The 26,305-nt window shown below is 46.2% G+C and overlaps 1 protein-coding gene and 1 long non-coding RNA gene across 2 annotated transcripts; both read left to right on the top strand.

Annotated features, from left to right (window-relative positions):
• Nucleotides 1-12,280: 12,280 nt before the first annotated feature.
• LOC310786491 lies at nucleotides 12,281-14,775 on the top strand. Its single transcript, XR_014553224.1, has 3 exons — nucleotides 12,281-12,420; nucleotides 14,577-14,666; nucleotides 14,753-14,775. It is a non-coding gene; the product is annotated as an uncharacterized lncRNA (long non-coding RNA).
• Nucleotides 14,776-16,135: 1,360 nt separating this feature from the next.
• On the top strand, nucleotides 16,136-25,385 carry selp (selectin P). Its single transcript, XM_083647328.1, has 18 exons — nucleotides 16,136-16,169; nucleotides 16,269-16,347; nucleotides 16,853-17,233; nucleotides 18,652-18,759; nucleotides 18,859-19,044; nucleotides 19,136-19,324; nucleotides 20,175-20,360; nucleotides 20,557-20,742; nucleotides 21,428-21,613; nucleotides 21,755-21,940; nucleotides 22,114-22,302; nucleotides 22,490-22,675; nucleotides 22,849-23,037; nucleotides 23,224-23,409; nucleotides 23,659-23,847; nucleotides 24,404-24,592; nucleotides 24,691-24,816; nucleotides 25,271-25,385. Exons 1-18 carry the CDS (start codon nucleotides 16,167-16,169, stop codon nucleotides 25,330-25,332), a joined length of 3,006 nt encoding a protein of 1,001 aa, XP_083503454.1. The 5' UTR covers nucleotides 16,136-16,166; the 3' UTR covers nucleotides 25,333-25,385.
• The last annotated feature ends 920 nt before the right edge of the window (nucleotides 25,386-26,305 follow it).

Genomic DNA, 26,305 nt, shown 5'->3' with positions numbered 1-26,305 from the left:
ATAAGTTCAGTGTTTATGCCTGTGTTTCTGTCTGTTGTAGTGTAAAACGACTGTTGTGATCGACACATTATGGACTGTACTGTATCATGAGAAATATGAATGAACATATCATGATGTAACAGGCTCTCTTCTTTGTCTTGACATTCCTGCTGGAGGGAGAACCAAATGGCTGGGTCACACCCTCCAGATACCAGCACAGCTGGATGCAGAGCCTGGAAGGGCTTGCCATTGTTTTTTATCCCTCAACCCCCAGGACGTTTAACACCTCCCGGAGCTTCAAAGACCAAGTGCCCCACAACCGAAAGGTGAACAGAGAGACCTTTCAGTTGAACTTACAGAATGGGTTGAGCCCACTCAAATAACACAAAGTAGGCTGGGCACAGCCCAACTCACCGAACGATGTGATTGGCCACCATGCATGCTCATTTTAATATGTAATCTCCAACAAAACTGTTGGGAAACAGTTTTAACTATGAGTCTACAGTAAGCTATCGCACGCAGCGGAACCAAGGGTTGGAGGGGCCAGGAAGCCGGCTCCCCTCCCCCGCTCTCTGCACCCCCGGCAGGCGACCAGGCCCAGAGGGACCGAGCCCTGCAGCCTGACCAGGGCCCAGAGGACTCCGAGCACACAGCAGCACCAGAAATCGGCTGAAAGGCCCGCCGTAAGTCCCACGAGACATAGCATGCGTAAACTGAGATAGTTCCACTTAATCTCAGTTTAATTTAAGTCGGTTTAGTGTTATAAGTCGCACGGAAAAGCCCTTCCTGTGCTTTCAAACTCGCGCGTAGACCAGCCGCTCTCCTTGCCCAGAGAAGCCCAGCTGGACCGCAAAAGCCGACAACAAGAACGTACCGCGAGCAGACCGCTCAGCAGACCAAGAGGAGCAGAAGAAGCAGAAGAGCCACACCGCAGCAGGGCCAACCAACTGCTGCAGACGAAAGACGCCCAAGACAGACCGTGGCTTGCAACCAGCCACAAAGAAGGACCACAGAGCACAGCATGACCCTCGACTCAACGAGCAGAGAGACTGCACGTCAACCCCCGGCATCATCAACCCCCATCAGACGTCCGCTGTACGCTTCCCCAGGCCAGGGTGAACGGCGCTGCAGGCCATCGCTCCCACAAACCAAAGCCATCCTCCCTACTGCGCCTGAGCCCACCGCGCGTAGGACAACTCTCCCCAACCAACAGGATCCCGCTCAACAGTGGAACCCACGTGAGAGTTTATGGTTTAATGGTTCTGGGCAGTTAGGGTTAAAATGCATTACCATGTATGTGTTGATTACAGTATCCTGTATGTTGATGTACAATGTTTCGCACACTGTTGAATGATATAGACGCCTGAAGGTGAGCGCTAAGTTCAGAAGAACTTGGCGGCCATCAGCGGGCCACTCTCCTCTCTCCCTCTCCCTCTCACCCTCCCCCACTCTCTCGGCCTCCCAGCTGAGCCCGTTCAACCGGGAGGGCTAAGCTTGGAACGGTCTAGAGATGTTCAGAATGTCTACCCGCAAGAATACAGTTAAGCTGAATTAGAGAGTTTGATCAGTCACTCACACCGAGTGATCCAGGCTAAACAGTCCCTTCCTAAATTCGGCAAAACCGCCATTTTGAAACGGAGGCGGTCTTAACACGATCAGCTCGCCCCTCAGCCAATCCTGGGGTGACATAAGACACTCCGCCCTCTCCTCCCTCCTCCTCTCTCTCACACACACACACACACACACACACACACACACACACAAGTACTAATTAACACACACACACACACATTCAAGCCTGCTTCGGACCGGCAGACGGAAATCATCGCACACACACACCCACACACACACACACACAGTGATATAATGTTGATTCATATTAGTTATCAGCGATAGATGTGGTAGAGTATTAGTCATAAAAGTAAATGTGATGAACTGATATTTTAATCATTATGTTAATGTCAATTGATATTGTGATTTATTAAATCTTTTTATTACATAATGCTATGAATCTTGGTGGTTATTCATGAGGTATTTTATCTGTGGAAATCTGTGACAGAAGCTTACGAACTTTGACCTTCAATTAACTGTACAATGTACACTATATCATTATGAGACTGATATGACAATTTGGTTTGGTGTCTAAACAAGTCATAACTTGACTTGTAGACAGGTCTGTAGCCTTAACTACAGTGGTGCCCCGAATCTTACAGAGAATACAATATTTTCTGTCAAATCTAATAAATTTATGAATATTAATAATTCATAATTATTAATAATCATATTTCATAACCAAACCAGCTCCTGCGAGCACAACATAAATGACGCCCCATTTGAGGCTTCTAATATCAGTATTTCCACAGATATGATATGCATGAATAATAAAAATTCATAAATTTTTGAAAAATCAAAGTTTTTCAAATTTTTCCAAAATCAGGTTTTCTATAGCGCTTTGCCAAGCAAATCACATGCGTCAGAAGACACTAAAGGAACTCTAATCATAAAATATGGAATCTTCCCATAATCTTAACACAAGTTAGGATTTGTATTGAATATTTCTGAGCAAAACAGTCCCAAAGACAACAGCTCAGTTTAAAATCCTTGATTCCATTTTTATGTTAGAAACCACAGTTAACAAACTGTTTCCCACTGTGCCTTCAACCTAAATTGTGAGAGATAGCAATTGTTCCATCTATCAGAGAGTGACTTTAACAGAAGTAAATAGACAGCGCTGCGCATTTTTAAGTGGAACCTTTGATGCTAATTTGAAAGCCACACTGGCAAAGGGTGGGGGGAAGTCAGGCTGCCCCCCCCTCACATTAGCATTCAAAAACATTCACCCTGTCTCCTCCAGAGCCAGAGACAAAGTGTAAACAAAGCCCTGTGACCACCAGTCACAGTGAATTTGCATGCGAAAGACAGGCAGACACCTGCACCTGATGACACTGACAGCAGACACCAGCCGAGTGACAGCTGACAGATGTCAAACTAACTGCATGCAATTGGCAGCTAACTCACAGAGAGACTGTCACATTTGGGCCATTCTTTAATTAGGATTAGTAACTGTGGGCATTGACGGCATTGATGCCATAGCAACACGGTGAGTGCACACACCTTTTGCTTAAAATTGACAGCAGTAAAACAGCTGCTTGACTCATCGCGATGAGCCCGCGCTGCCACAAGATGGTCAGCGCTGAAGCTTTCTTGACGGCCGCCACCGACTTGCAAGCGGTAGCCGCCTCTCTCATCTGCCCGCCCACAGGAGGAGCAGATGAATTTAGCATTGTAATGCTAACACTAGCGGTCCTAATAATTCCATTGGGAATTCTTTTCTTTCTGCAAAATCGCAGATTCCATGTGCAGGACGCTGCGCATCAGCGGCAGACCACTGTCTACCGGACGCAGATAGGCAGACTGCGCAACAGCTGTCAAGCTATGCTGCAGGCCAACCTGGGCCTGCATCGACAAGCCCAGGTCTGCCAAACAGAATTAGCCCGACTGCGTACAGAAGTTTCCCGGCTGCAACAGAGCCAAAAAGGCGTGCAGACCGGATCCCCGGCTTCACCAGCAGAACCGGGACGCCAGGAAACACTGGCAGATCAGGTGGGTCCAACGACCTACATCCCTCTTGAGCCACCCATGGTGTCGGTGACCACCCGAGCAGTAATAGCACGGCAAACAGCCAAGGCTTCCAAGCAGCGAGAGCACCAGAAGGCCTTAACCCCGCCGGAACCGGAGGCTGACACGCCTCCTAGGGCTAGACCAACCCTCGACTTGAATCAGACCCCCGCACACTACCTAGCGCCCGCGCTGGCAAGCAGCCGCGCCCCTAGGCATCGCGACACCACACCGCGAAAGGGGGGAGACCACTCTCACAACGAGCAAACTGATTCAGGCTATTCAGCCCAGCAGTCGTCATCCGAGTCAGAGCTCGACTTTCATGCTCCCGACATACCAGTCAGTCATTCATCCGAGCAACCTACGGATAGACTCAGACGTTATTCACGCTTCCATCCAGCTCTGACTTCCACCTCAGAGCACAAACCGCTGACAGTCAAACGACTTGACAGCGCCACTTCCGGTTATGACAAAACGATCCACACTGCAACCCCCTGCAGGGAGGAACGTGTGTCTTACCGACTTTCCATTTATCACGCCCGTGGCGAGTCGATCGACTACCGCCCTGTGCATTATAAACCGTCATTTGTTCAGGCCACCAACGGGTGCGCTGATAGGTCTTTTTCACCAGAGGCTATCCAGCCTCACTCACTTTCTAGCCCCTGTCCACCAAGGAAACAGGAAGTCAGCTCTTCCACCCCTCCCCCCGAAAGGGGGGACCCCCGGCATGATGACATTAGTCGCGCTTTGGTGCCCGATCGGGCAAACGGCCACTCCTTCTTGCAGCCTCCACTGCCAAAACAGAGTGAGTCAGAACTCTCTCTCCGAGAGGCAGAGTCACGCTATCACTTACTGGAGTCAATAGCCAACGACATCGACTTGTTTGATCCCGCCAGTCACGAGGTACACTTGACCGATTATCTCAACGAAGTCGAACGTGGTTCGCAGGCTCTGCCACACGCCTCGCCGCGAGAGAAAGCTCAACTGATATGGAGAACGAGCTCAAAGCATGTGCGTGCGTTTATCCAAACGCAACCTTCCCATATCAGAGATGACTTTGACAAGCTTCGCGAAGCCTTGGACGAAGAATATATCTCTACTCAGTGGCCAGCGGCGGGGAGGAACGCGGCCTTACACGTCAAACAGAATTACCAGGAACATCCTAGGGATTACTTCAGACGTTTGAAAAGAATTTATAATCAAGGTAGAAATGGCCCGGATCAAGGAGACGTGCCACGTCTCAAGGAACTTTACCTAGATGGTCTGCATGACTCGGTGCGCCCAGCCGTAGCCCTAGACGCACGTTGGTATGACCAAAGCACGCGCACGGTCCTCAAAACCGCCTCAATAGCGTGGGAGGTGGAAACCGAAGCAAAAAGCAGAAATGGCCAGTTTCAACCCACCCACCGCGTGTGTGCAGACCCAGAGACGGTACCACGCACACGCTCACAACGCAGGCCAGACCACCCGGTTCTGCCGGACAGAGCCAAGGGGGGTAGTCGCTGCCCACAGAGACATCACGGTCGCACCGCAGGGTGTGAGCCTCCTCAGCGCACTAGGCGCTCCACCCAATCAGACATCCGAACGGGCGCCAGACGCCTGACGGGCAGGGTGGGCCTTCAAACCACCAGAGGCCCTCCCAGGAGATGACAAAGCTGGGCACATAGCTACACATAGACACATAGCACAACACTGCTGGAACGCAGCACACATCAAAATCACACCCTGTCACTCTCTCTCTCCTTCTCTCCTCCTGCCCTTCCCTGTTTACCCTGTTGATTTTGAAATGAGGTTGTGTATGTGACCTTAAGGTTGTATTATCTATATGGTAATGAGTCTAGGTATGGTTAGGAGTCTGCCCAGAACCAAGCCTGAACCGATGATGAACTATGAACTGCCTGAGTATGACACTTTGATCCCACAGAACAGATGGACATGGTGACCGAAAGTTACCACAACTGACTGTACAGCCCTTCATCCTCGCCTGCGGACCGCAGGTCGACAGCAGTCCACAGACGAGGAGGGGGGATGTTGTGATCGACACATTATGGACTGTACTGTATCATGAGAAATATGAATGAACATATCATGATGTAACAGGCTCTCTTCTTTGTCTTGACATTCCTGCTGGAGGGAGAACCAAATGGCTGGGTCACACCCTCCAGATACCAGCACAGCTGGATGCAGAGCCTGGAAGGGCTTGCCATTGTTTTTTATCCCTCAACCCCCAGGACGTTTAACACCTCCCGGAGCTTCAAAGACCAAGTGCCCCACAACCGAAAGGTGAACAGAGAGACCTTTCAGTTGAACTTACAGAATGGGTTGAGCCCACTCAAATAACACAAAGTAGGCTGGGCACAGCCCAACTCACCGAACGATGTGATTGGCCACCATGCATGCTCATTTTAATATGTAATCTCCAACAAAACTGTTGGGAAACAGTTTTAACTATGAGTCTACAGTAAGCTATCGCACGCAGCGGAACCAAGGGTTGGAGGGGCCAGGAAGCCGGCTCCCCTCCCCCGCTCTCTGCACCCCCGGCAGGCGACCAGGCCCAGAGGGACCGAGCCCTGCAGCCTGACCAGGGCCCAGAGGACTCCGAGCACACAGCAGCACCAGAAATCGGCTGAAAGGCCCGCCGTAAGTCCCACGAGACATAGCATGCGTAAACTGAGATAGTTCCACTTAATCTCAGTTTAATTTAAGTCGGTTTAGTGTTATAAGTCGCACGGAAAAGCCCTTCCTGTGCTTTCAAACTCGCGCGTAGACCAGCCGCTCTCCTTGCCCAGAGAAGCCCAGCTGGACCGCAAAAGCCGACAACAAGAACGTACCGCGAGCAGACCGCTCAGCAGACCAAGAGGAGCAGAAGAAGCAGAAGAGCCACACCGCAGCAGGGCCAACCAACTGCTGCAGACGAAAGACGCCCAAGACAGACCGTGGCTTGCAACCAGCCACAAAGAAGGACCACAGAGCACAGCACGACCCTCGACTCAACGAGCAGAGAGACTGCACGTCAACCCCCGGCATCATCAACCACCATCAGACGTCCGCTGTACGCTTCCCCAGGCCAGGGTGAACGGCGCTGCAGGCCATCGCTCCCACAAACCAAAGCCATCCTCCCTACTGCGCCTGAGCCCACCGCGCGTAGGACAACTCTCCCCAACCAACAGGATCCCGCTCAACAGTGGAACCCACGTGAGAGTTTATGGTTTAATGGTTCTGGGCAGTTAGGGTTAAAATGCATTACCATGTATGTGTTGATTACAGTATCCTGTATGTTGATGTACAATGTTTCGCACACTGTTGAATGATATAGACGCCTGAAGGTGAGCGCTAAGTTCAGAAGAACTTGGCGGCCATCAGCGGGCCACTCTCCTCTCTCCCTCTCCCTCTCACCCTCCCCCACTCTCTCGGCCTCCCAGCTGAGCCCGTTCAACCGGGAGGGCTAAGCTTGGAACGGTCTAGAGATGTTCAGAATGTCTACCCGCAAGAATACAGTTAAGCTGAATTAGAGAGTTTGATCAGTCACTCACACCGAGTGATCCAGGCTAAACAGTCCCTTCCTAAATTCGGCAAAACCGCCATTTTGAAACGGAGGCGGTCTTAACACGATCAGCTCGCCCCTCAGCCAATCCTGGGGTGACATAAGACACTCCGCCCTCTCCTCCCTCCTCCTCTCTCTCACACACACACACACACACACACACACACACACACACACACACACAAGTACTAATTAACACACACACACACACATTCAAGCCTGCTTCGGACCGGCAGACGGAAATCATCGCACACACACACCCACACACACACACACACACACAGTGATATAATGTTGATTCATATTAGTTATTAGCGATAGATGTGGTAGAGTATTAGTCATAAAAGTAAATGTGATGAACTGATATTTTAATCATTATGTTAATGTCAATTGATATTGTGATTTATTAAATCTTTTTATTACATAATGCTATGAATCTTGGTGGTTATTCATGAGGTATTTTATCTGTGGAAATCTGTGACAGAAGCTTACGAACTTTGACCTTCAATTAACTGTACAATGTACACTATATCATTATGAGACTGATATGACAATTTGGTTTGGTGTCTAAACAAGTCATAACTTGACTTGTAGACAGGTCTGTAGCCTTAACTACAGTGGTGCCCCGAATCTTACAGAGAATACAATATTTTCTGTCAAATCTAATAAATTTATGAATATTAATAATTCATAATTATTAATAATCATATTTCATAACCAAACCAGCTCCTGCGAGCACAACACGACTAAAGGGAGAGCAGGTGCTTACATAAAAGTAAGTGAGAAAAGGAGAAGATACTGAATAATGACATCACAACAGTATAATCCTAATGTTAATTTAAAATTAAATATTCTTCTAAATATGGATGAAAGCACCGAGAGACCCTTCCTTACAGCACCCCCTACCTAAAAGTACTTCCAGCGCCACTGGGGAAGGGCGATTCTGAGCCTGCACTGCAGTGCTGGATTAGCTGCGATATAATTTTTATTATATTTTCTTTGGGGGAGGGGGGGGGGGGGGCACCAGCAAAAATCTTGCCTAGGGCACCAACTTGGTCAGGCACGCCACTGAGTAGCTCACGACTACTTTTATTTTTTGTAAGTACAGTTACAGCTCTCATCCTAAAAAAAGGTTTGGGCACACCTGTTCTAAATATGAAGGGAGTCCTCTCAGACTGACTTCATATATACCTCTATATACCTATACCTCCTGCCTCAAGATGTATCATAACAAGACTGCTCCAATAACAAGCGAAGGGCTTCATTCATTCATGGTGCTATTTATAGATCCATTCAAGCCATTTCATCTGAACTAACTCAATATTTCAAAAACACCTTCTATTTTTAACATACATAGCCATTTTGAAAACAAAGGTCTTGCTATGGCTCATTGTTTTTTTAATGACCTATAATGTGACATTATTTAAAATGTGTGATCTAATGTTTGCATTCCTTTGTATATAGTTCTTTATACATTCCTATCTGAGCGGGACAAGCTGCTCCTCAGCCCATATAGGCTACCAGGAATGGGTGGCATATCAGTAGGTCTATTCAACTGTGACGAGCCATCCATCAGTCATCATGCATTCACTCTTCTGTCCAGTGAACTCACACATCCAGGTATTCTATGATAATGTGGGACTGACTACATCCTGAGTGCAATATAAAAAGCCAAGCCAGACACTGCTCCCCACCCGCTGCACACTTAGGCATAAGATGGTAAGTATAATACTTGTAGAGTATTTCTATCATCAAAACTTAACTTCAGTGTTTCATGCTTGTTTTAAACAATGCAGACAATATCATGTTAGGATATTATATTAATTATGTTAAGACTAATTGGTTGTTAAAGGTCAAAGACACCAAAATATGTTTTTTTTTTTTTTATAGCTAGATTTCTATATTTCTGCTCTGACTACTAACTAACTAACTGTAAAGGAAGTCTTTTGTCATTTCTGTGCTGACTGATGATATTTTGGCTTCTAATTATTATTCTTTGGACAGATAACAGGTGTTCAGAAGTGTTCCCCAGAAAGAAATTGACAGGTGCTATGAAGTGGGCACTGATCCTCCTCCTTGGTGGGTATTGGCTTTACAGTCAAGCTAACATGCAAAATACTCAATAAGTTAATATTTGTTCTCTCTAGACATTACATTTTGCATGAAGACTCAACATAAATTTAACTTTCAGATAATATATTCAACGTGTGGCATCCTTAAAGAGATAGTTCACATTTTTGAAAGTCTAGCCCTATTTGCTACTTACCAATGATGATGTTTATTGGTAGAGTTCTTTCTCAGCACAGTCCATCCTGTTCCTCATAGCTCTGGAAAGTTGGTCAAAAACGAATGCAAGTTCAATGGGGTCACACTCCTGTATGTACAAGCTGACTGAGGCTCACTGAAATGTACTTTGTGTGACTGTGGATGAAGTTTTAGTCATTATTCAGTCATCATTTAGCCAATCAACATCACCATTGGTAAGTAGCAAATACTGTAGGGCTAGACTTTTTTTGTTGTTGAAAACTATCCCTTTAACTTTTCTCTTTCATACTATATAGCAGGTAGCTCCTTGGTGGAGGGCACCATGGCCTGGAGGTATCATTACTCTGCTGAGACGAAGATGAACTGGACCCAGGCCAGAGAGTGGTGTCAGACCACCTACACAGACATGGTGGCCCTCCAGAGCCAGCAGGAGAACGATTACCTGGTCTCGCTGCTGCCAAACAGAACCTCCAGTCCATATTACTGGATTGGGATCACAAAAACCCACAAAAATGAATCTTGGACCTGGGTCGGGCATAACAGCACGTGGATCGGTGAGCAGTCGTGGGCGGCAGACGAACCGAACAACAACCACGTCACCGAGTTTTGCGTGGAGATATATGTTAACCATGGCCAAAACAGAGGGAAGTGGAACGATGAGAAATGTGCCAAAAAGAAATACCCTGTTTGTTATCAAGGTAATTCAGTCGACAGAAGGAACCCAGTTATTAAACTCAAACTAGATTTCATTATGAACCTACAATAATCATTAAGGACTAACATATTGATCCTACAATGAATTGAGAATTTTGAGAAGCAATTTTTGGAAGAATTTTTGGAAGGCTTTTATTAGGTAGCTACTGATATAGCTTCCAGCTTTAGTAATCCACTTTCCCTTGACAGCCCAATGTACTGCAACCTCATGTGGAAGAGGGAGATGTGTGGAGACCATTGAAAATATAAGCTGCCTCTGTGAGCCTGGCTTTGTGGGAGACAGGTGCCAAACAAGAGAGCCTAACCCAGGTAAGAGACAAACGCCTTGAAAATGCTTCAAGAGTTATCACTCAATCAATGTACTTTTTACTGCACACCACAAGAAGAAGATCATCATGTGTTGCTTAATTCTGGAAATCTATTGTACTGTTTACACATAATGAGCCAGTGAAATGTAGCCTACTGTTTACACATAAGGAGCCAGTGAAATGTACTGTTTACACATAAGGAGCCAGTGAAATGTACTGTTTACACTAGGGATACACCGATATGAAATTGTTGACTGATACCGATAACCGATATTAAGATTGCTGTTATGGTCGATAACCGATATTTCACTAACACAGACCACACCATGTTTAAACAAAAAGATAATTTATTGTAAGTGGGTGTTTGGGTGCCAGAACGTGAATGGGGTCGCGGTGCGACAGCGTCTCTTCAGGAGAGTGGTACAGCAGTGACAGGAACCCAGGGGTTGAGACTCAGAGTGGGGGTAGCGTCTTTGGGTGAAGCTCGGTTCTAGAGCGCAGCTCAGCTTCACGGGATGGAGTCCTGGCTCCATCAGCCCCCCGTGGTTCCTGTGAGCAGGGGATAGAGATGCAGGATTATGCGGCCCTGACTAGCATGTCTTTAGCTGTTTGTGGGAGGAAACCGGAGTACCCGGAGAAAACCCACGCAGGCACGGGGAGAACATGCGGACTCCGCCCGTGCTGCCCGTAACGGAGGAAGAAACTTGGGGTTGGGGGGGAGGGTCGTGACGACTGAGGCGAACGGGGGGGGAGAGAGAATATGGTCATGTTTATATATGCTACGAGTGATTGAGTTGATAGAACACAGGTGTATTCATCAGTGAAGTGATTGGAGCGCAGGTGAAATAGCTTAGTGCTTAGTGGTGTGGTCTTTGTGTTCCTGAACTTCAGTTAGCACACTAACTCCATTTACCGATGTCGATATGATCTGTATTAAAAAAAACACATTTTTATAATAATAAAAAAAATTACATAGTGAAAAACACATGTAAACACTGAATTTGAAAAAGTAATGCATTTCTTTATTTCCAAAACATTTGGAAAAGCCCATATATCATCGATTTACTGCATTGTTTCCTCTCAATGTGAACATTTTGGCTGATACCGGCGGTAACCGATATTAACATCGCAACATCGGACCGATGCCGATTATGTTAAAAAATTACTAACATCTGCTGATACTGATATGATTGCTGATATATCCTGCATCCTTAGTTTACACATAAGGAGCCAGTGAAATACTGTATACTGTTTACAGATACAGTAAGGAGCCAGTGAAATGTGCTGTTTACACAGAAGGAGCTAGTGAAGCCTGATGACAGTAGCTATGAGATGCTCTGGTCCCGATGGAAACCTTGGCCTAGCTTCCTGTATCTGGACGAATACAAATTGTCAGGGCCAGCAGAGGTCAGCAGAGGTCAAGTGTAACTCTTTGTCACAGGACAAATACACGGACCGATGTGAACGATGGACCATTCTTTGTACTTCCACAGGACATCCTCTGTATAGGTCGCTTACCCTTACGGACTGTCCTCAGAAGAACATTTATATTAAAACTATTTTTTGACTGAAGTTTTACACTGTCATCATAAATGCTTTAGCTATTATCTCATCTCTTGAGATGGACTTTGTGTCGAGGTCACGTGTGTTTGCTCTTGTTGAACTCACTCCTTATATCACACTTAACCTAATAATGATGATGATTACTCTGGCCGAGCATCTGCTTCCTCTATTTCCTGGGGACTAAGAAAAAAGTGGTGTTTTTCACAATAGGAACAGATCATGAGAAGTTAGAAATATCACTGGCTCCAGTGGTGCAATGTGCCCCGCTGTCTGAGCCTGGTGATGGATACCTGGACTGCTCCGGAGGGAACCAGACGGCCAACTCAACCTGCCACTTTGAATGCCACCTGGGCTTTCTGCTGCTGGGCTCAGCACACCTCACCTGTAGCAGTGCAGGGGACTGGAGCGGACCAAGGCCCATCTGTGCAAGTAATACAACTCCCGTTATCATCCCTCATTAGAGTCATGGGTTAGGGGTGAGAATTGACACGATTTGATTGATATGCCATTATCAATTCTGCTTATCGGTCCGATTGCCTTATCGATTCCTGACCAATATTCTGTGTGGAGAAAAGTAGGCCTACACGGGTTTTACAGCACCATCAACACAGCTGTTTCATTATATCTGCAGTCTGAACACAGTGTAGAATGTCTGCCTAATAACATTTGTTGAAAATGTGAAATCTGCTCTTTTTTAATAGGATATAACATGTTTAACATGCTGCTGTTTCCACCCTCCAAATGGTCATTTTAGTAGCGCTGTTGTCATCTTTCTTTGTGAAATGAAGTTATGCTTTGGACCATTTCTTCCTGTCAGCCATGACACCCAGTGGCGTGTCCAGGACATCTGGACTGGGGTGGCTTTAGTAACTTTGGAGCGTTATTTACCGCCCTTCCCAACCAGCTATAATGACATGGTTGGTAGCAATGGATGCCCTATGCCTAGGTCTTCTAGTTTAATATGATATCAGGACATGTATCCTCACTGACTGTAGCTTTAAAAATGAGCCCGCTGCAGCCTCTGAAAGACTTGTAGGCTCGTTTGAGATGAGCAAATTCTGCGCAGATTCGACCAACGCCTTGCTTGCCCCGTTGCATGATGGTTAGAAAAGTTGTCCGACTTGCTCCGCCTGCCCGACTGCATGAGCCACGGGACTCTCGTGAGAGCGAGGCGGGCGCAGATTTGGAGCGAGGCGCCGCAGTTGCTCCCCACCAACTGCGCCTGACTGCGGATGACAGAGGATGACGAGAAACGCATCAAGCTGAGCGCCCATTGGTTCAACACAGGTGCATCACAAACCCACAGTGAAGTGTAGAAACTTCAATTTTATATCTATTCCAAGCTGTCACTCCATATTTTACATAAATACCACCTGTAATGCCTACATTAAAAATAAAAATAAGGAATCTGAAGGGCTGTGTCATTCGAGCAGTGAGTGTGGGTGGAGCTATGTGCATCTTTACAATTGTTTACAAACCGCTGTGAAACAAAACTGTAGAAGAAGAAACGCAGCAGTGAGTGTGCTGTCGGGGGTGTTCGACTTGTTGATGCCTCGCCTGACTGCACTTGCCTGCTTTCCAGGTGAGGCGGCAGTCAACTCAAACGAGCCAATCATGTCGGCCACAGATGCCAGCAGCACCCTCAGGATTTTGGGGCGGCATCCAGGGTGGCCAATTAGATTTCTAGGGAGTGGCCAGTGCCACCATGGCCACTCCCTAGAAACGCCCCTGATGACACCTTGCACGTTTTTACCAGCATGGATGGAAAGTTTGACATGATGCATGCGCAACTGACCAGCATTGATAAGAGGAACTGATCCTGAACTGAACCCTAACCCTAACCTCAGAGGCGTACGATTTCGAGGAATTGGGACATTGTTAACCGGTTCTAAATGCTTCCGGTTCTTGATTCCCAGCCCTAGTCATGGTTGTTACACCAACGCCAGGACTGACTGTTCTTTAAGAACAGTGGTGGAGTTAGCAGCACTCTCAGAGCACTCTCACTGTGAATTGCTCAACTGTGATGTCAATTGGAGAGCCAATATGGCACACAGTTGCACAGAGGCACAGTTGCTCATGGCGCACAGTTGCCCAACTGTGAATCCCAACTGTGATGTCACTTGGGCATTTGTGATGTCATTAGTGATGTCACTCCAGCCACTAAATGCACAGTTGAGCGCATGCCAATAGAGGAGGCGAGGCCGCGCAGTGCCCGAGGTGCGGGAGGTGAACAGGCGACACTGTTCACTCGCAGGCGAGAGCCCGTGCGAGCTGCGTCTGCGAGGCCGCCGTGTGGGCAATTTCCATAACTGCACCCATGGCACATCAGGTCCAGAGTCTCCCCCCAATTGCTAGTTATTCTTATTCTTATTCTTATTCTTATTCTTATTCTTATTCTTATTCTTATTCTCATCATTATTATTATTATTATTATTATTATTATTATTATTATTATTATTATTATTATTATTAGCAGCAGCAGCAGCAGCAGCAGCAGCAATACTACTATAGTATTAGTATAGAAAGAAACAGTGTCAAATAGTGTATTACAGAAGATCATATACTGTGTGATTTCCTGTCCTCAGGCTATAAACATGTTCTCATGGCTGTCGCTGGGTGTGGAGCCTTCTCAGCCATATGCTGCATCTGTTTTTGCTGCAGAAAGCACCGGAAAAGTAAGTCTTAATCCGTAACATGATTTCAAAATAAAATGTGATGAAATAGGTCTCAATAGTAATACTGATACTTGCCTTTCTCACAGGAAAGAAACTTGCCCAACTAAGGTCAGTGTTGAAATGGTGCACTTTTCCATATGACAACTCCACCCATATTTATTCACCGTATAGTGTATATGTTCAACATTTGAAAAGTTATTCTACAAAAATGTTATGTAACTATTTTGGAGGCGGTGGGGGAGGGGAACATTTATTGAAGCTCAGAATTTAATATTTCCGAACAACAACATAGAGGATCATTTGATAAGTGGAGATCACTTTTGAGCTGTGACCAGCAGATCTAAGTCATGTGACCAGCAGCTCTATAAGTCATGTGACCAGCAGCTCTACAAGTCATGTGACCCGCAGCTCTATAAGTCACTCTGTTGGCCAGTCACTCTGTCGGTTGGTCCACAAAAGCTTCACCAGCCTTTAGCGGGCACAGTTTTTGGTCTAGGAGGCTGAAAGTTGGCATGGAGTTCTACTTGAACTCATGCCAAATTTCAAGTGTGTGTGTATGTGTGTGCACGTGCGTGCGTGCGTGCAATTGGCTAAAAGGGGGCGGGGACATTTTTGAAATGTAGGATGGCAGGGGCAAAGGACTGGAATTTTGTCAAGTGTGTTGTGTGTGTGTGTGTGTGTGTGTGTGTGTGTGTTTGTCTGCATGCGTCACGTGCGTGCGTGTGTGTGTGTGTGTGCATGTGTGTATGTAGGTGTGTGTCCATACCAACTGATTGAAAGGGGGTGGTGAGGGGGTGGGGGGGCAGAGGCAGAGTAAGCTGCCCCTACCATCCTGCATTTCAGAAATTGGTACATGTGGTCGCAGCTATTGTAAATTTGTGCTTGTTTTTTGTTTGTTTGTTTGATTTTGTTCAGGCGTCTTTTTGTAACAACAAGATTGACTGTCAGTCTGCTTCTTCTTCACAGGGAGCCTGAAGAAGTGACAAGTCCGTCCAATGAGACACAGGGCTGACGGACAACTGCAACCTCGTTATGCTTTAATGAATATAGAATCACAATCTGCCAATTGTGTCATTATGTTCCTGTAATCATTAAGTCAATTATCATGTGACCATGTATAAAGGAAAAGCAGCCACATTTCTGTATGCCACATTTCTGTATTATGCTTATTTGTGGTTTGATGATAGTTACTGAGACTCTTCATCTAATAAATGCTAATAGTGTAAATGGAAGTGAACAGTGTCTATTTATGAGGTGTGTGTGTGTGTGTGTGTGTGTGTGTGTGTGTGTGTGTGTGTGTGTGTGTGTGTGTGTGTGTGCGTGTGCGTGTGTTGTGGTGATATGGGTGGGAGAGTGACACCGTACAATGAAAGGAAGTCATGTGAACATAGATATTACCAAACTGGGTATTGGCTCATCCTCTTAGATTACAATTAAAACCCTCTTACAGTCCAGTGGAGGAAGGGCAATGACAAGAACGGACTATTACAGACAGATCAAATGGTAAGAGCATGAAATATCCCTGCAAATATGATGCATTCATATATACATAATAATACATACAGACACAATAATCACGAGGATATTCTCTTCCTTTTTCAGATGCTTCAGGAACACATTCATACGAGACAAAGCCTGCATCATCGGCTGCTGATCGTTGCACTGATTGTATTTACCCAAGGTAAGTTTGTATGATCATTTCAGCAACCAAACTGCTTTCTTCAGATGATCCAGAGAGAGCCAAAGTGGACCGTCACTTCCTGCTTCAGCACTGTACCAGAGATTTTCATCCGCCATTTATTTTGCCATAGACATTTTGTAAAATGCTTATAAAAATAGTTGTACTTGTTCAAACCCAACGGTTCAGATATATTTAGAAACAGGCGAGATTGCATAACATTTCACTCGGACCAAAACGTTAAAACAAATGCGGGTTTAACGGGGTGGGAAATCTGATGCTGTTTTTTTTGGTTTTGGTCCGAGTGAAATATTCTATGGTCTCTCCCGATTCTAAATATAGCTGAACCGTTTGGTTTGACTATTTTTATACGCATTTTATGAAATGTCTATGGGAAAATAAATTGCGGGAGAAAATCTCTGGTACAATGCTGAAGCAGGAAGTGACGTTCACTTTGCCTCTCTATTTGGTGCTATTGTTCAAAATAACCCATCCTACCCGGCCTTAGACTTGAGCAGTGGAGGAGCACAGGCATGGACCTACCACTACAGCACGAGACCAGACCGCGACTGGACCTCGGCCCGCCAGTGGTGCCGAGAGCACTTCACAGACATGGTGGCCATCCAGAACCAGGGCGAGATCGCTTACCTGAACCAGATGCTGCCCAGAAACAGAAACTACTACTGGATCGGGATCCGCAAGCTGGCCGGAGTCTGGACCTGGGTGGGAACCAACAAGAGCCTGACGGAAGAGGCCGCCAACTGGGCAACCGGGGAGCCCAACAACGTGTACGAGGACTGTGTGGAGATCTACATCAAGAGGGGACTTGACACGGCCAAGTGGAACGATGAGAGGTGCCGCAAGAAGAAGGGCGCTGTCTGCTACACCGGTAGAGCACGCTTTATTAAAACACTACTACACTGTCTCCTAAGTGCTTTTTATAGCCTATACTGTCACGGCCCCAGTGCTCCTAGGGGTCCAATATCTATAAGCAGGGCCGTGCAAATATGTCTTAGGAACTTGAGGAATTATAACATGTAAGGCCGTGTGTCCATCTAGCGTCTTTTCATCAGCTCCAACGTCTTTTTTCAGTTGTTTCCAATGAGGGGAGAGCGGGCGCGCACGGACGTCTAGAGAAAGTGCGCTATTTTCACAGCGCTCCAACGTTTTTGTGTGCCGGCTCCCAGCGCTTCCGGCTGAAAATATTTTAACTTTTCAGAAAGACGCCGCTGTCGGGTGCTCCTTTTCAGGCAACTATATCATATGGAGAAACTATCACAACCGAGAGAGAAAGGCTCAATTGTGGGAGCGGATTGGCTATAGACACTTAATATTTCTGGTGAGTGTTGAGCTAAATCACTGTATGTGTGTTGTTAGCTAATGTCAGCTGTCAGCTATCAATCTAGCTACCGCACTTGCATATTGTGCGCTGAGCTCAGCGCTCCCCAGCGTACTTCCAGCGTTTAGCGGTCAGAGAAAGATGCTAGATGGACACGCGGCCTTGTGCATTTTTCGTTGGTGTCAGGTTATTTATAAAATAATGGTGATGAATGCTGGTTGGATGGGCACCCCGGGGAATTTTCGCCTAGGGCCCCAACAAACTCTAGAATCGCCACTGAGTACATATCTTGCCAGACAGTCTTTTTGAGATGATAGGAAATGTGGATTTTGAACTGTGATCCTTTATGAACTTTTAAAAATAAAAAAATATGCTTGGATAAGAGTCTGTCATGCAACATGGAAGAACTCAGGTATTTCCCAACATTTAACAAAATTGACCTGGAAATTATCCAACCCCCCACTCCCAAACATTTTACAAGGGCAAAAAAAAGAGAGAGCCCCTGTTAAAAAAGTATAATCTCCTACAGTACCCTGTGCCAGTACCATGTGAGATCGTTCTTCTGAGGGCATTTACACCTGGCGCTAACATGCGTTTTCTGTGATCAGATTACAATTAGATTGTGTTTTATCACTTGAAATGCCAAGTGTAAACACCCCCAAAACGCATTGAAGAAGGATTGCAATCTGATCAGCCAAACCACCTCCGGAGGTGGTCAGGGATGCATTGTGTACACATTGAACACAAGTGTAAATGCAATGTGTCCTCTCAATCTGGATACAGCAACTTTATGCGGATTGAGAGGACACCCATTTCTGCAATCTGATTGCAATCAGATTGCAGAAAATGCATGTTAACGCCAGGTGTAAATGGAATCAGGCTGAAGTGATAAAATACAATCTGATTGCAATCTGATGGCAGAAACCACATGTTAACGCCGGGTGTAAATGGCCTCTTTATGTGTGCAGCTTCTTGTTCACAGCAGTCCTGCAGTGCCCATGCAGACTGTGTGGAGACCATAGGAAACTACACCTGCCAATGCCATCCCGGTTTCCAGGGGCCACGCTGCGACGAGGGTGAGTAGGCTAAACATTTCCACCATCAAATCCAACTATGACATCCCTTCTGTAATGAGCACAATACTCCTTCCCCCCCTCTTCAATCTCTCTTATCAGCGATCGCATGCAAAGCCATGTTGGATCCAGAGCAAGGTTCTCACTACTGTTTGCATTCCTACGGGCCCAATCACTTCAACTCTTCCTGCCATGTCGACTGTGACCTTGGCTATCGTCTGGTGGGTGAACCCAGCCGGCGGTGCCAAGCCAGCGGGGGCTGGGACCACCCCGCTCCTCTGTGCCAAGGTATGAGCATGTTTCTATTGCACCAAATAAGAATTGTTTTGGATCTCATCAAAGTGACATGGAAAACAATTCTCACCACCACCTATCCCAGTTGAACAGTGTCCAGCTCTGAACCACACCCCTAGTGAAGGTAGTATGAACTGCAGCCACCCCATCGCCCCGTACAGCTACAACTCCACCTGTGAGTTCATCTGTAACGAAGGCTATGAGCTCAATGGACAGAAGTGGATCAGTTGTGACCCCACTGGCCAGTGGACTGCCAGTGTCCCGACATGTACAGGTAACAAACTTTGAAACAGTAATGTTTTTTTTTTTTTACTCCTGTGATTGTTCCAGTGTTTGTCTGCCACCAGTCAAAACTGATCCAATCTTCTCAAAGATAGGTCAACCACTTGAGAAACATGATGAATCAGCCTACCATAATAACATAATTAAGGGGGATATGGGTGGTGTTTGGGGGGGAGGGGGTGGGCGAGAGAAAAGGGGCCGTAGGGGGAGTGGCGCCATCGGCTGAAAGTTTGAAGAATGTCACACTTGCTCTGACAATAAATTATTATCGAATCGTATCGGATCATAATAAATTCCATAACCAGAACACCAGTGGAAACATACAGTATTTTGTCCTTAGTTTAACATAATACGTTTTGAATAAAGACTATTTTCTGTCTTAACATTTTTGTGAAATACTCTTTTTGGTCCTCCTTAGCCTTCGAGGGGCCAGATCATAATTATAAATAAGATTTTGTTCTTAATTGACCTGCCTGGTTAAATAAATAAAAGAAACGTCCTTTTTTGTCATGCTCGAAGCCTGTTTTACTGTAAATATAATAATAACTAACAGGCGTTACTAATACAGTACTTGTTTTTGAAAGGGGAGTCACTTCCTGCTCAGACTGGACATGAGATCAAGCTTAGGTCGCGTTTGTTATGGGTTTATTTCACACTCATTTGTGTCTGTGTTTGGCAAACAACACATTGAATGGGATTGAATGTGGGTCAGCAGCAGTCGCCATTTCCCTTCACGATAAATTATGTCAGCAGGGTTATTCATACCACCGGCCTCTTTCACTGAAGCACTTTGTCACCCATTGAGTCCTGTAGAGGTGTGATGAGTATCTGTGTCCCCGTAGTGACAAGCTGCTCACCCATTTCCGCCCCTGCTATGGGAAACATGACATGTGTGGACGCCCTGCGACCCAACTCCTTTGGCTCCTGGTGCAGCTTCACCTGCAGAGAAGGCTTCTACCTGACTGGACACAGCGCCCTCTCTTGTCTGGCCTCGGGACAGTGGAGTCAACACACGCCTACATGCACAGGTGGGGCATAAGATGACACTCGAGCATCAAACGGCACTGTTGGGGAAAGACAGCATTTGAATATCATTCAAATATTTGGAATATTTGTGGAAAACCTATATTATTAATATTTGAATGTGAATTTTTTTCCGATTCGAATATCATTCGACTTTGTCAATTAGTATGAAGGGTAATGGTTGTTTTTCTGCGTTCACAGTGGTACGGTGCACCAGTCTGAAAGCTCCCTCTCGTGCTGCCATGCGATGCCGAGACCCTTTAGGAGAGTTCAGCTCTGGGTCTGGATGCAGCGTGCAGTGTGAAGAGGGCTTTGATCTGGTTGGCACCAACTTCACCCAGTGTTCGTCACAGGGGAACTGGAGCCACGCCCTTCCGCTCTGCCAGGGTATGACCACCACACATGCTGCGTGTTGACTGAGGTTCATAGGTTCCTCCTCACACTAATGGTCCGTTCCATTTGCATCGGGAACTAGGAATATCACAGTTGGGTGACGTCACACCCGAGTTGTCGGCGTTCCATTTAAACAGTCGGGAAACCAGCCAGGGTTAGCTCTAGTCAGGCTAGCTATTGTTAGCAATAACAGTTGATAACGCTTTTCACCGTATTTTGCGCATACAAACACTGTAGCAACATGTCCACAGTTAAGACAGTACTGGGTGTATGACTCAATTAATGAGACACAAATAAGTGTTAATAAACAGTATTTACTACAATTTTAACTACTGCTGAAGGGCAGAGTTGCCATCTTGGATTTTGGGGTTCGGGGCTGGTGAGGCTCCCCCGAGTTTGGCGGAGAAAATCCGAGGGCAGGTGATGTCACAGGTGTGACGTTCCTGACCTTTGAACTGTGAAACCCCCAGCTCCCAGTACAAATGGAATGGCCCATAATGCTTCCCATTCTCTTCTTGTGACCCCCCTATCTCACAGGTGCAACACCTCACAGTCAACACATGCACTATATTTTCATGTCTTATTTCAGAGGATATTACCTCTGGGTTTTAATCTTGAATGACTTCTCTTTACCACTGTGTCTTCAAATGTGCTCCTTCCTTGTCTCTGCTCCCTCCAGTGAAGAGGTGCGACGCAATAAACTCTCCCCTTCACGGCTCCCTATCCTGCATTGACCCAAATGGTTCCTTCAGTTTTGGTTCCAAGTGTGTGTCTGCCTGTGAGGAGGGCTTCCTCCTGAACGGGCCGGCTGACACAGAGTGCACCTCTCTGGGCACGTGGAGCACAGAGGTCCCACTCTGTTTGGGTAAAAATGTCTTATTTCTGATTATTATATCAGATCATAATCAAAAGAAAGAGGTCTTGATTTCATGGTTTGAACGACATTACGTACATGAAGACATAATTAAATCATATGTGATCTCTCCCTCTCACTGTTCCTCTCCAGCTAAGAGTTGTCCCACTCTGACTCCTCCCCCTCACGGCTCCCTGTCCTGCTCTGACCCACATGGACCGTTTGGTTTTGGCTCTCGGTGCACGGTAGCCTGTGAGGAGGGCTTCCTCCTGAACGGGACGGCTGACACAGAGTGCACCTCTCTGGGCACGTGGAGCAGAGAGGTCCCACTCTGTTTGGGTAAAAATTTATTATTTTAATTCTTATTAGAAGAGCTCTAGATTCCATCGTTTATACAACACCAAAATCAACACAGGCACTACATTTTAATTTCTTATTTCAGAGGATATTACCTCTGGGTTTGGATCTTGAGTGAATTCTGTGTGCTTCTTCCTTGTCTCTGCTCCCTCCAGTGAAGAGGTGCGACGCAATAAACTCTCCCCTTCACGGCTCCCTATCCTGCGTTGACCCAAATGGTTCCTTCAGTTTTGGTTCCAAGTGTGTGTCTGCCTGTGAGGAGGGCTTCCTCCTCCTGAATGGGCCGGCTGACACAGAGTGCACCTCTCTGGGCACGTGGAGCACGGAGGTCCCACTCTGTTTGGGTAAAAACTTATTATTGATTTATGGATTTTATTATGATTTTTGGATCATGGTGCAGCATTCAGTATGGATGATTATCAGATCATAATCAAAAGAAAGAGGTCTTGATTTCATGGTTTAAATGACATTATGTACATGAAGACATAATTAAATCATATGTGATCTCTCCCTCTCACTGTTCCTCTCCAGCTAAGAGTTGTCCCACTCTGACTCCTCCCCCTCACGGCTCCCTGTCCTGCTCTGACCCACATGGACCGTTTGGTTTTGGCTCTCGGTGCACGGTAGCCTGTGAGGAGGGCTTCCTCCTGAACGGGACGGCTGACACAGAGTGCACCTCTCTGGGCACGTGGAGCAGAGAGGTCACACTCTGTTTGGGTAAAAAATTATTATTTTAATTCTTATTAGAAGAACTCTAGATTCCATCGTTTATACAACACCAAAATCAACACAGGCACTACATTTTAATTTCTTATTTCAGAGGATATTACCTCTGGGTTTGGATCTTGAGTGAATTATGTGTGCTTCTTCCTTGTCTCTGCTCCCTCCAGTGAAGAGGTGCGACGCAATAAACTCTCCCCTTCACGGCTCCCTATCCTGCGTTGACCCAAATGGTTCCTTCAGTTTTGGTTCCAAGTGTGTGTCTGCCTGTGAGGAGGGCTTCCTCCTCCTGAATGGGCCGGCTGACACAGAGTGCACCTCTCTGGGCACGTGGAGCACGGAGGTCCCACTCTGTTTGGGTAAAAACTTATTATTGATTTATGGATTTTATTATGATTTTTGGATCATGGTGCAGCATTCAGTATGGATGATTATCAGATCATAATCAAAAGAAGAGCTCTTGATTTCATGGTTTAAATGACATTATGTACATGAAGACATGATGAAATCACATGTGACCTCTCCCTCTCACTGTTCCTCTCCAGCTAAGAGTTGTCCCACTCTGACTCCTCCCCCTCACGGCTCCCTGTCCTGCTCTGACCCCCATGGACGGTTTGGTTTTGGCTCTCGGTGCACGGTAGCCTGTGAGGAGGGCTTCCTCCTGAACGGGACGGCTGACACAGAGTGCACCTCTCTGGCCATGTGGAGCAGAGAAGTCCCTCGCTGCCTGGGTAATTAATCATTCTACAAGAAAACTAGAGTGGGCATATACATATTCCCCCCTGCAGTGTAGGAATGTGGGTTTACATCTGTTCGCACATTAACTGGTATCGTAATCAACACAGGAGCTATAAGACCATTCATTTATTGGCTTAGATGTTAGATCAAAAGGTTGGGTCTTGTAGGAACTGCTACTTTGTTTCACACGGCAGAAAGTGTGTGGTCTGGTTATTCATTTTATGTTCACTGGCCACCTACAGCACACCCCTGCCCCCTGCTGGCCACATCTCCACACTATGGTTGGATGAATTGTAGCCATCCATATTCCCCTTTCAGCCATGGCTCCCACTGTGAGTTTGGGTGCAACAGAGGTTTCTGGATGAGAGGAGCAGCAACAGTGACATGTAACATCTCAGGTCTCTGGAGTCAGGATCTACCCACCTGCCATGGTGAGATACATCATAATACATGTAACATCTCAGGTCTCTGGAGTCAGTGACATGTAACACACTCAGGTCTCTGGAGTCAGTGACATCATGTAACATCTCAGGTCTCTGGAGTCAGTGACATCATGTAACACACTCAGGTCTCTGGAGTCAGTGACATGTAACACACTCAGGTCTCTGGAGTCAGTGACATCATGTAACATCTCAGGTCTCTGGAGTCAGTGACATCATGTAACACCTCAGGTCTCTGGAGTCAGTGACATGTAACACACTCAGGTCTCTGGAGTCAGGATCTGCCCACCTGCCATGGTGAGTTCTAACATTTACTTACCAGTGAGATCGTACACGTTAGACCATAGAACTGTTTTTTGAACACACAATTAAGTGCTTCACGAGACAGTAGAAAATAAGAGAATAGAAACAACATGAAGGCAGGTGCTGTAAGTGGTCCGCTCCAGAACACCAACCCAAACGAGGGCTATCTCCTGGGAGACCCTGGTTGGAGGACCTGAGCAACAAACAGTGATTTGATTGTGCTTCTGTCCTTTCCCCACCTCAGTGGTCCAGTGTGAGGCCATCCCTGCCCTCTCCTCACCCCTCTCCATGAACTGCTCCCACCCGCTGGGCAACTTCAGCTTTGGCTCCCGATGTCTGGTGGTCTGTGAGGAGGGCTACTCCCTGAACGGGACAGGGGCACTGTCGTGCTCCTCCAGCGGCTTCTGGAGCCCCAACTTACCCACCTGTGCAGGTAAACCAAGTTCTGTCGGGAGAGAGTTGTGCCCTTGATGTGTAAAACGACAGGATTGGTTATTTTTTGGTGTGTATGATCGTGTGTGTGTGTTTCAGAGGAGGGGATGCCAGTACGACTTGCCATTCTGATGTATACTGGTTTAGGGGGAGCCACTGGTTTTGCCGTGCTAACCCTGCTAGGACTGGCTCTGCTGATCGCCCGACAACTTAAGAAGAAGAAAGGTGACACCTCTTTTTTTCTTTTTCACTTCCCAGGTTTCCTTCTCTCTCTCTCTCTCTCTCTCTCTCTCTCTCTCTCCTTTATGGTGCGTTAGTCTGGTTTAATTTAGTTATTTACCCCATAAGTGTTTTTGTGAATAGTATGCAAACACCCTTAAAAGGCAGGAAGTATGGCTTGTTTTTTCTTCTTCTTTGATACATTGAGATGCACACTGTACTGTACTTTGATTAAACCATTATCATTATGATTATTATGATGATGTTTCTCTGCTTGAACTAACTCTCATTGTTAAACTGACAGCGTTTCCTCTTCTCATGAGCCATACTTCTTATTAAAAATATTAAACAAAAAAGAAAGAAAAAAGAAAGGTGAGAGCAAATGACACTATAGTTTGACACATACACGTTTATTGTATTGTATTTGCTCTATTTTAATCCATACTTCTGCCCCCTGCAGGATTTGTGAACTATGACACGTCAACATGGGAATTGAAAGAGAATCCTGCGTTTGAATCTTGAGTTGTTGCTTTTTTAATTTATTTTCTTTCTTAAGTAATTATTTTATTTAATGCTGTTATTTTTGCATAATATCCTGCCTTACATTGTCAATAAACTATAAAGAAAAATTGCTCCACCAATCTCCATCTCTGTTCCAGCTGTCATCACCATACAACACATCAAGCATCCAGATCACTGTTGGCACTGGTGCTTGGTCATTGTGATGTGGTCTGTTATGAGCAGGTCACAGTACACTGATGAGCAGGTCACAGTACACTGATGAGCAGGTCACAGTACACTGATGAGCAGGTCACAGTACACTGCCCAGTTCATCCACATCTCACCTCCTCCATAGGCACCACAGAGCTCTCATTTATCAAACTGTACGTAGGAGGATCCCTACTAAGCATGAACTAAAGGAACGACTAACCTATCCAGTGACTGCGTGCACACCTGCATGCAATTTCACTGTTGAATTGATTGCGTCATGTGGTAGCCTACATGCAGAATGTCCCAGTTGGACTGTGATTGGTAACAGGGTAGCCTGCAGGTGTGGGCACTTGTCTCCCAAAATGTGCTTAAGCAAGGATCAGAAATGACTTCAAGAAATCACTTAAAATATTGGCCGAAGTTGTCTTGTTTACTTGATAACAGTTGTGTAATTATTAATTATTATTTTTGCATGGAATACTTTTGCAAGACGACACTAGATTGTGAAACACAGATTGGATTAAGTAGAGTAGACAGTCACTGGACAAGTTAGTCATCATTTTAGTAGGGATTCTAGGCACATATTGATAAATGAGACCTGAACTGTGGGGTCAGCCAGTGAACGGGCCAGAAAACCTGGGAGATCGCCAAACTGCCACAAAGTGTCACATTAGCACACAATACTGTCACAAAATGTCACCTTAGCACATATACTGCCACCGTGTGGGGAGCAGGTCATCTATTATCCATCGCCTGGGCATTTGTCCCAGGCTGAGGGTCAGTC

Source organism: Poromitra crassiceps (genome assembly GCF_964638095.1).
Source record: "Poromitra crassiceps genome assembly, chromosome: 12".
Taxonomy (NCBI): Eukaryota; Metazoa; Chordata; class Actinopteri; order Beryciformes; family Melamphaidae; genus Poromitra; species Poromitra crassiceps.
Note: the sequence above shows the minus strand (reverse complement) of the source record. Positions and strands in the feature narration are given on the sequence as shown.

Excerpts from the sequence above, each read along its gene's own strand:
- selp (XM_083647328.1), top strand. Across the intron at positions 22,303-22,489 it reads GGAGGTCCCACTCTGTTTGG|CTAAGAGTTGTCCCACTCTG; the intron begins GTAAAAACTTAT and ends GTTCCTCTCCAG. Across the intron at positions 23,410-23,658 it reads AGAAGTCCCTCGCTGCCTGG|CACACCCCTGCCCCCTGCTG; the intron begins GTAATTAATCAT and ends GGCCACCTACAG.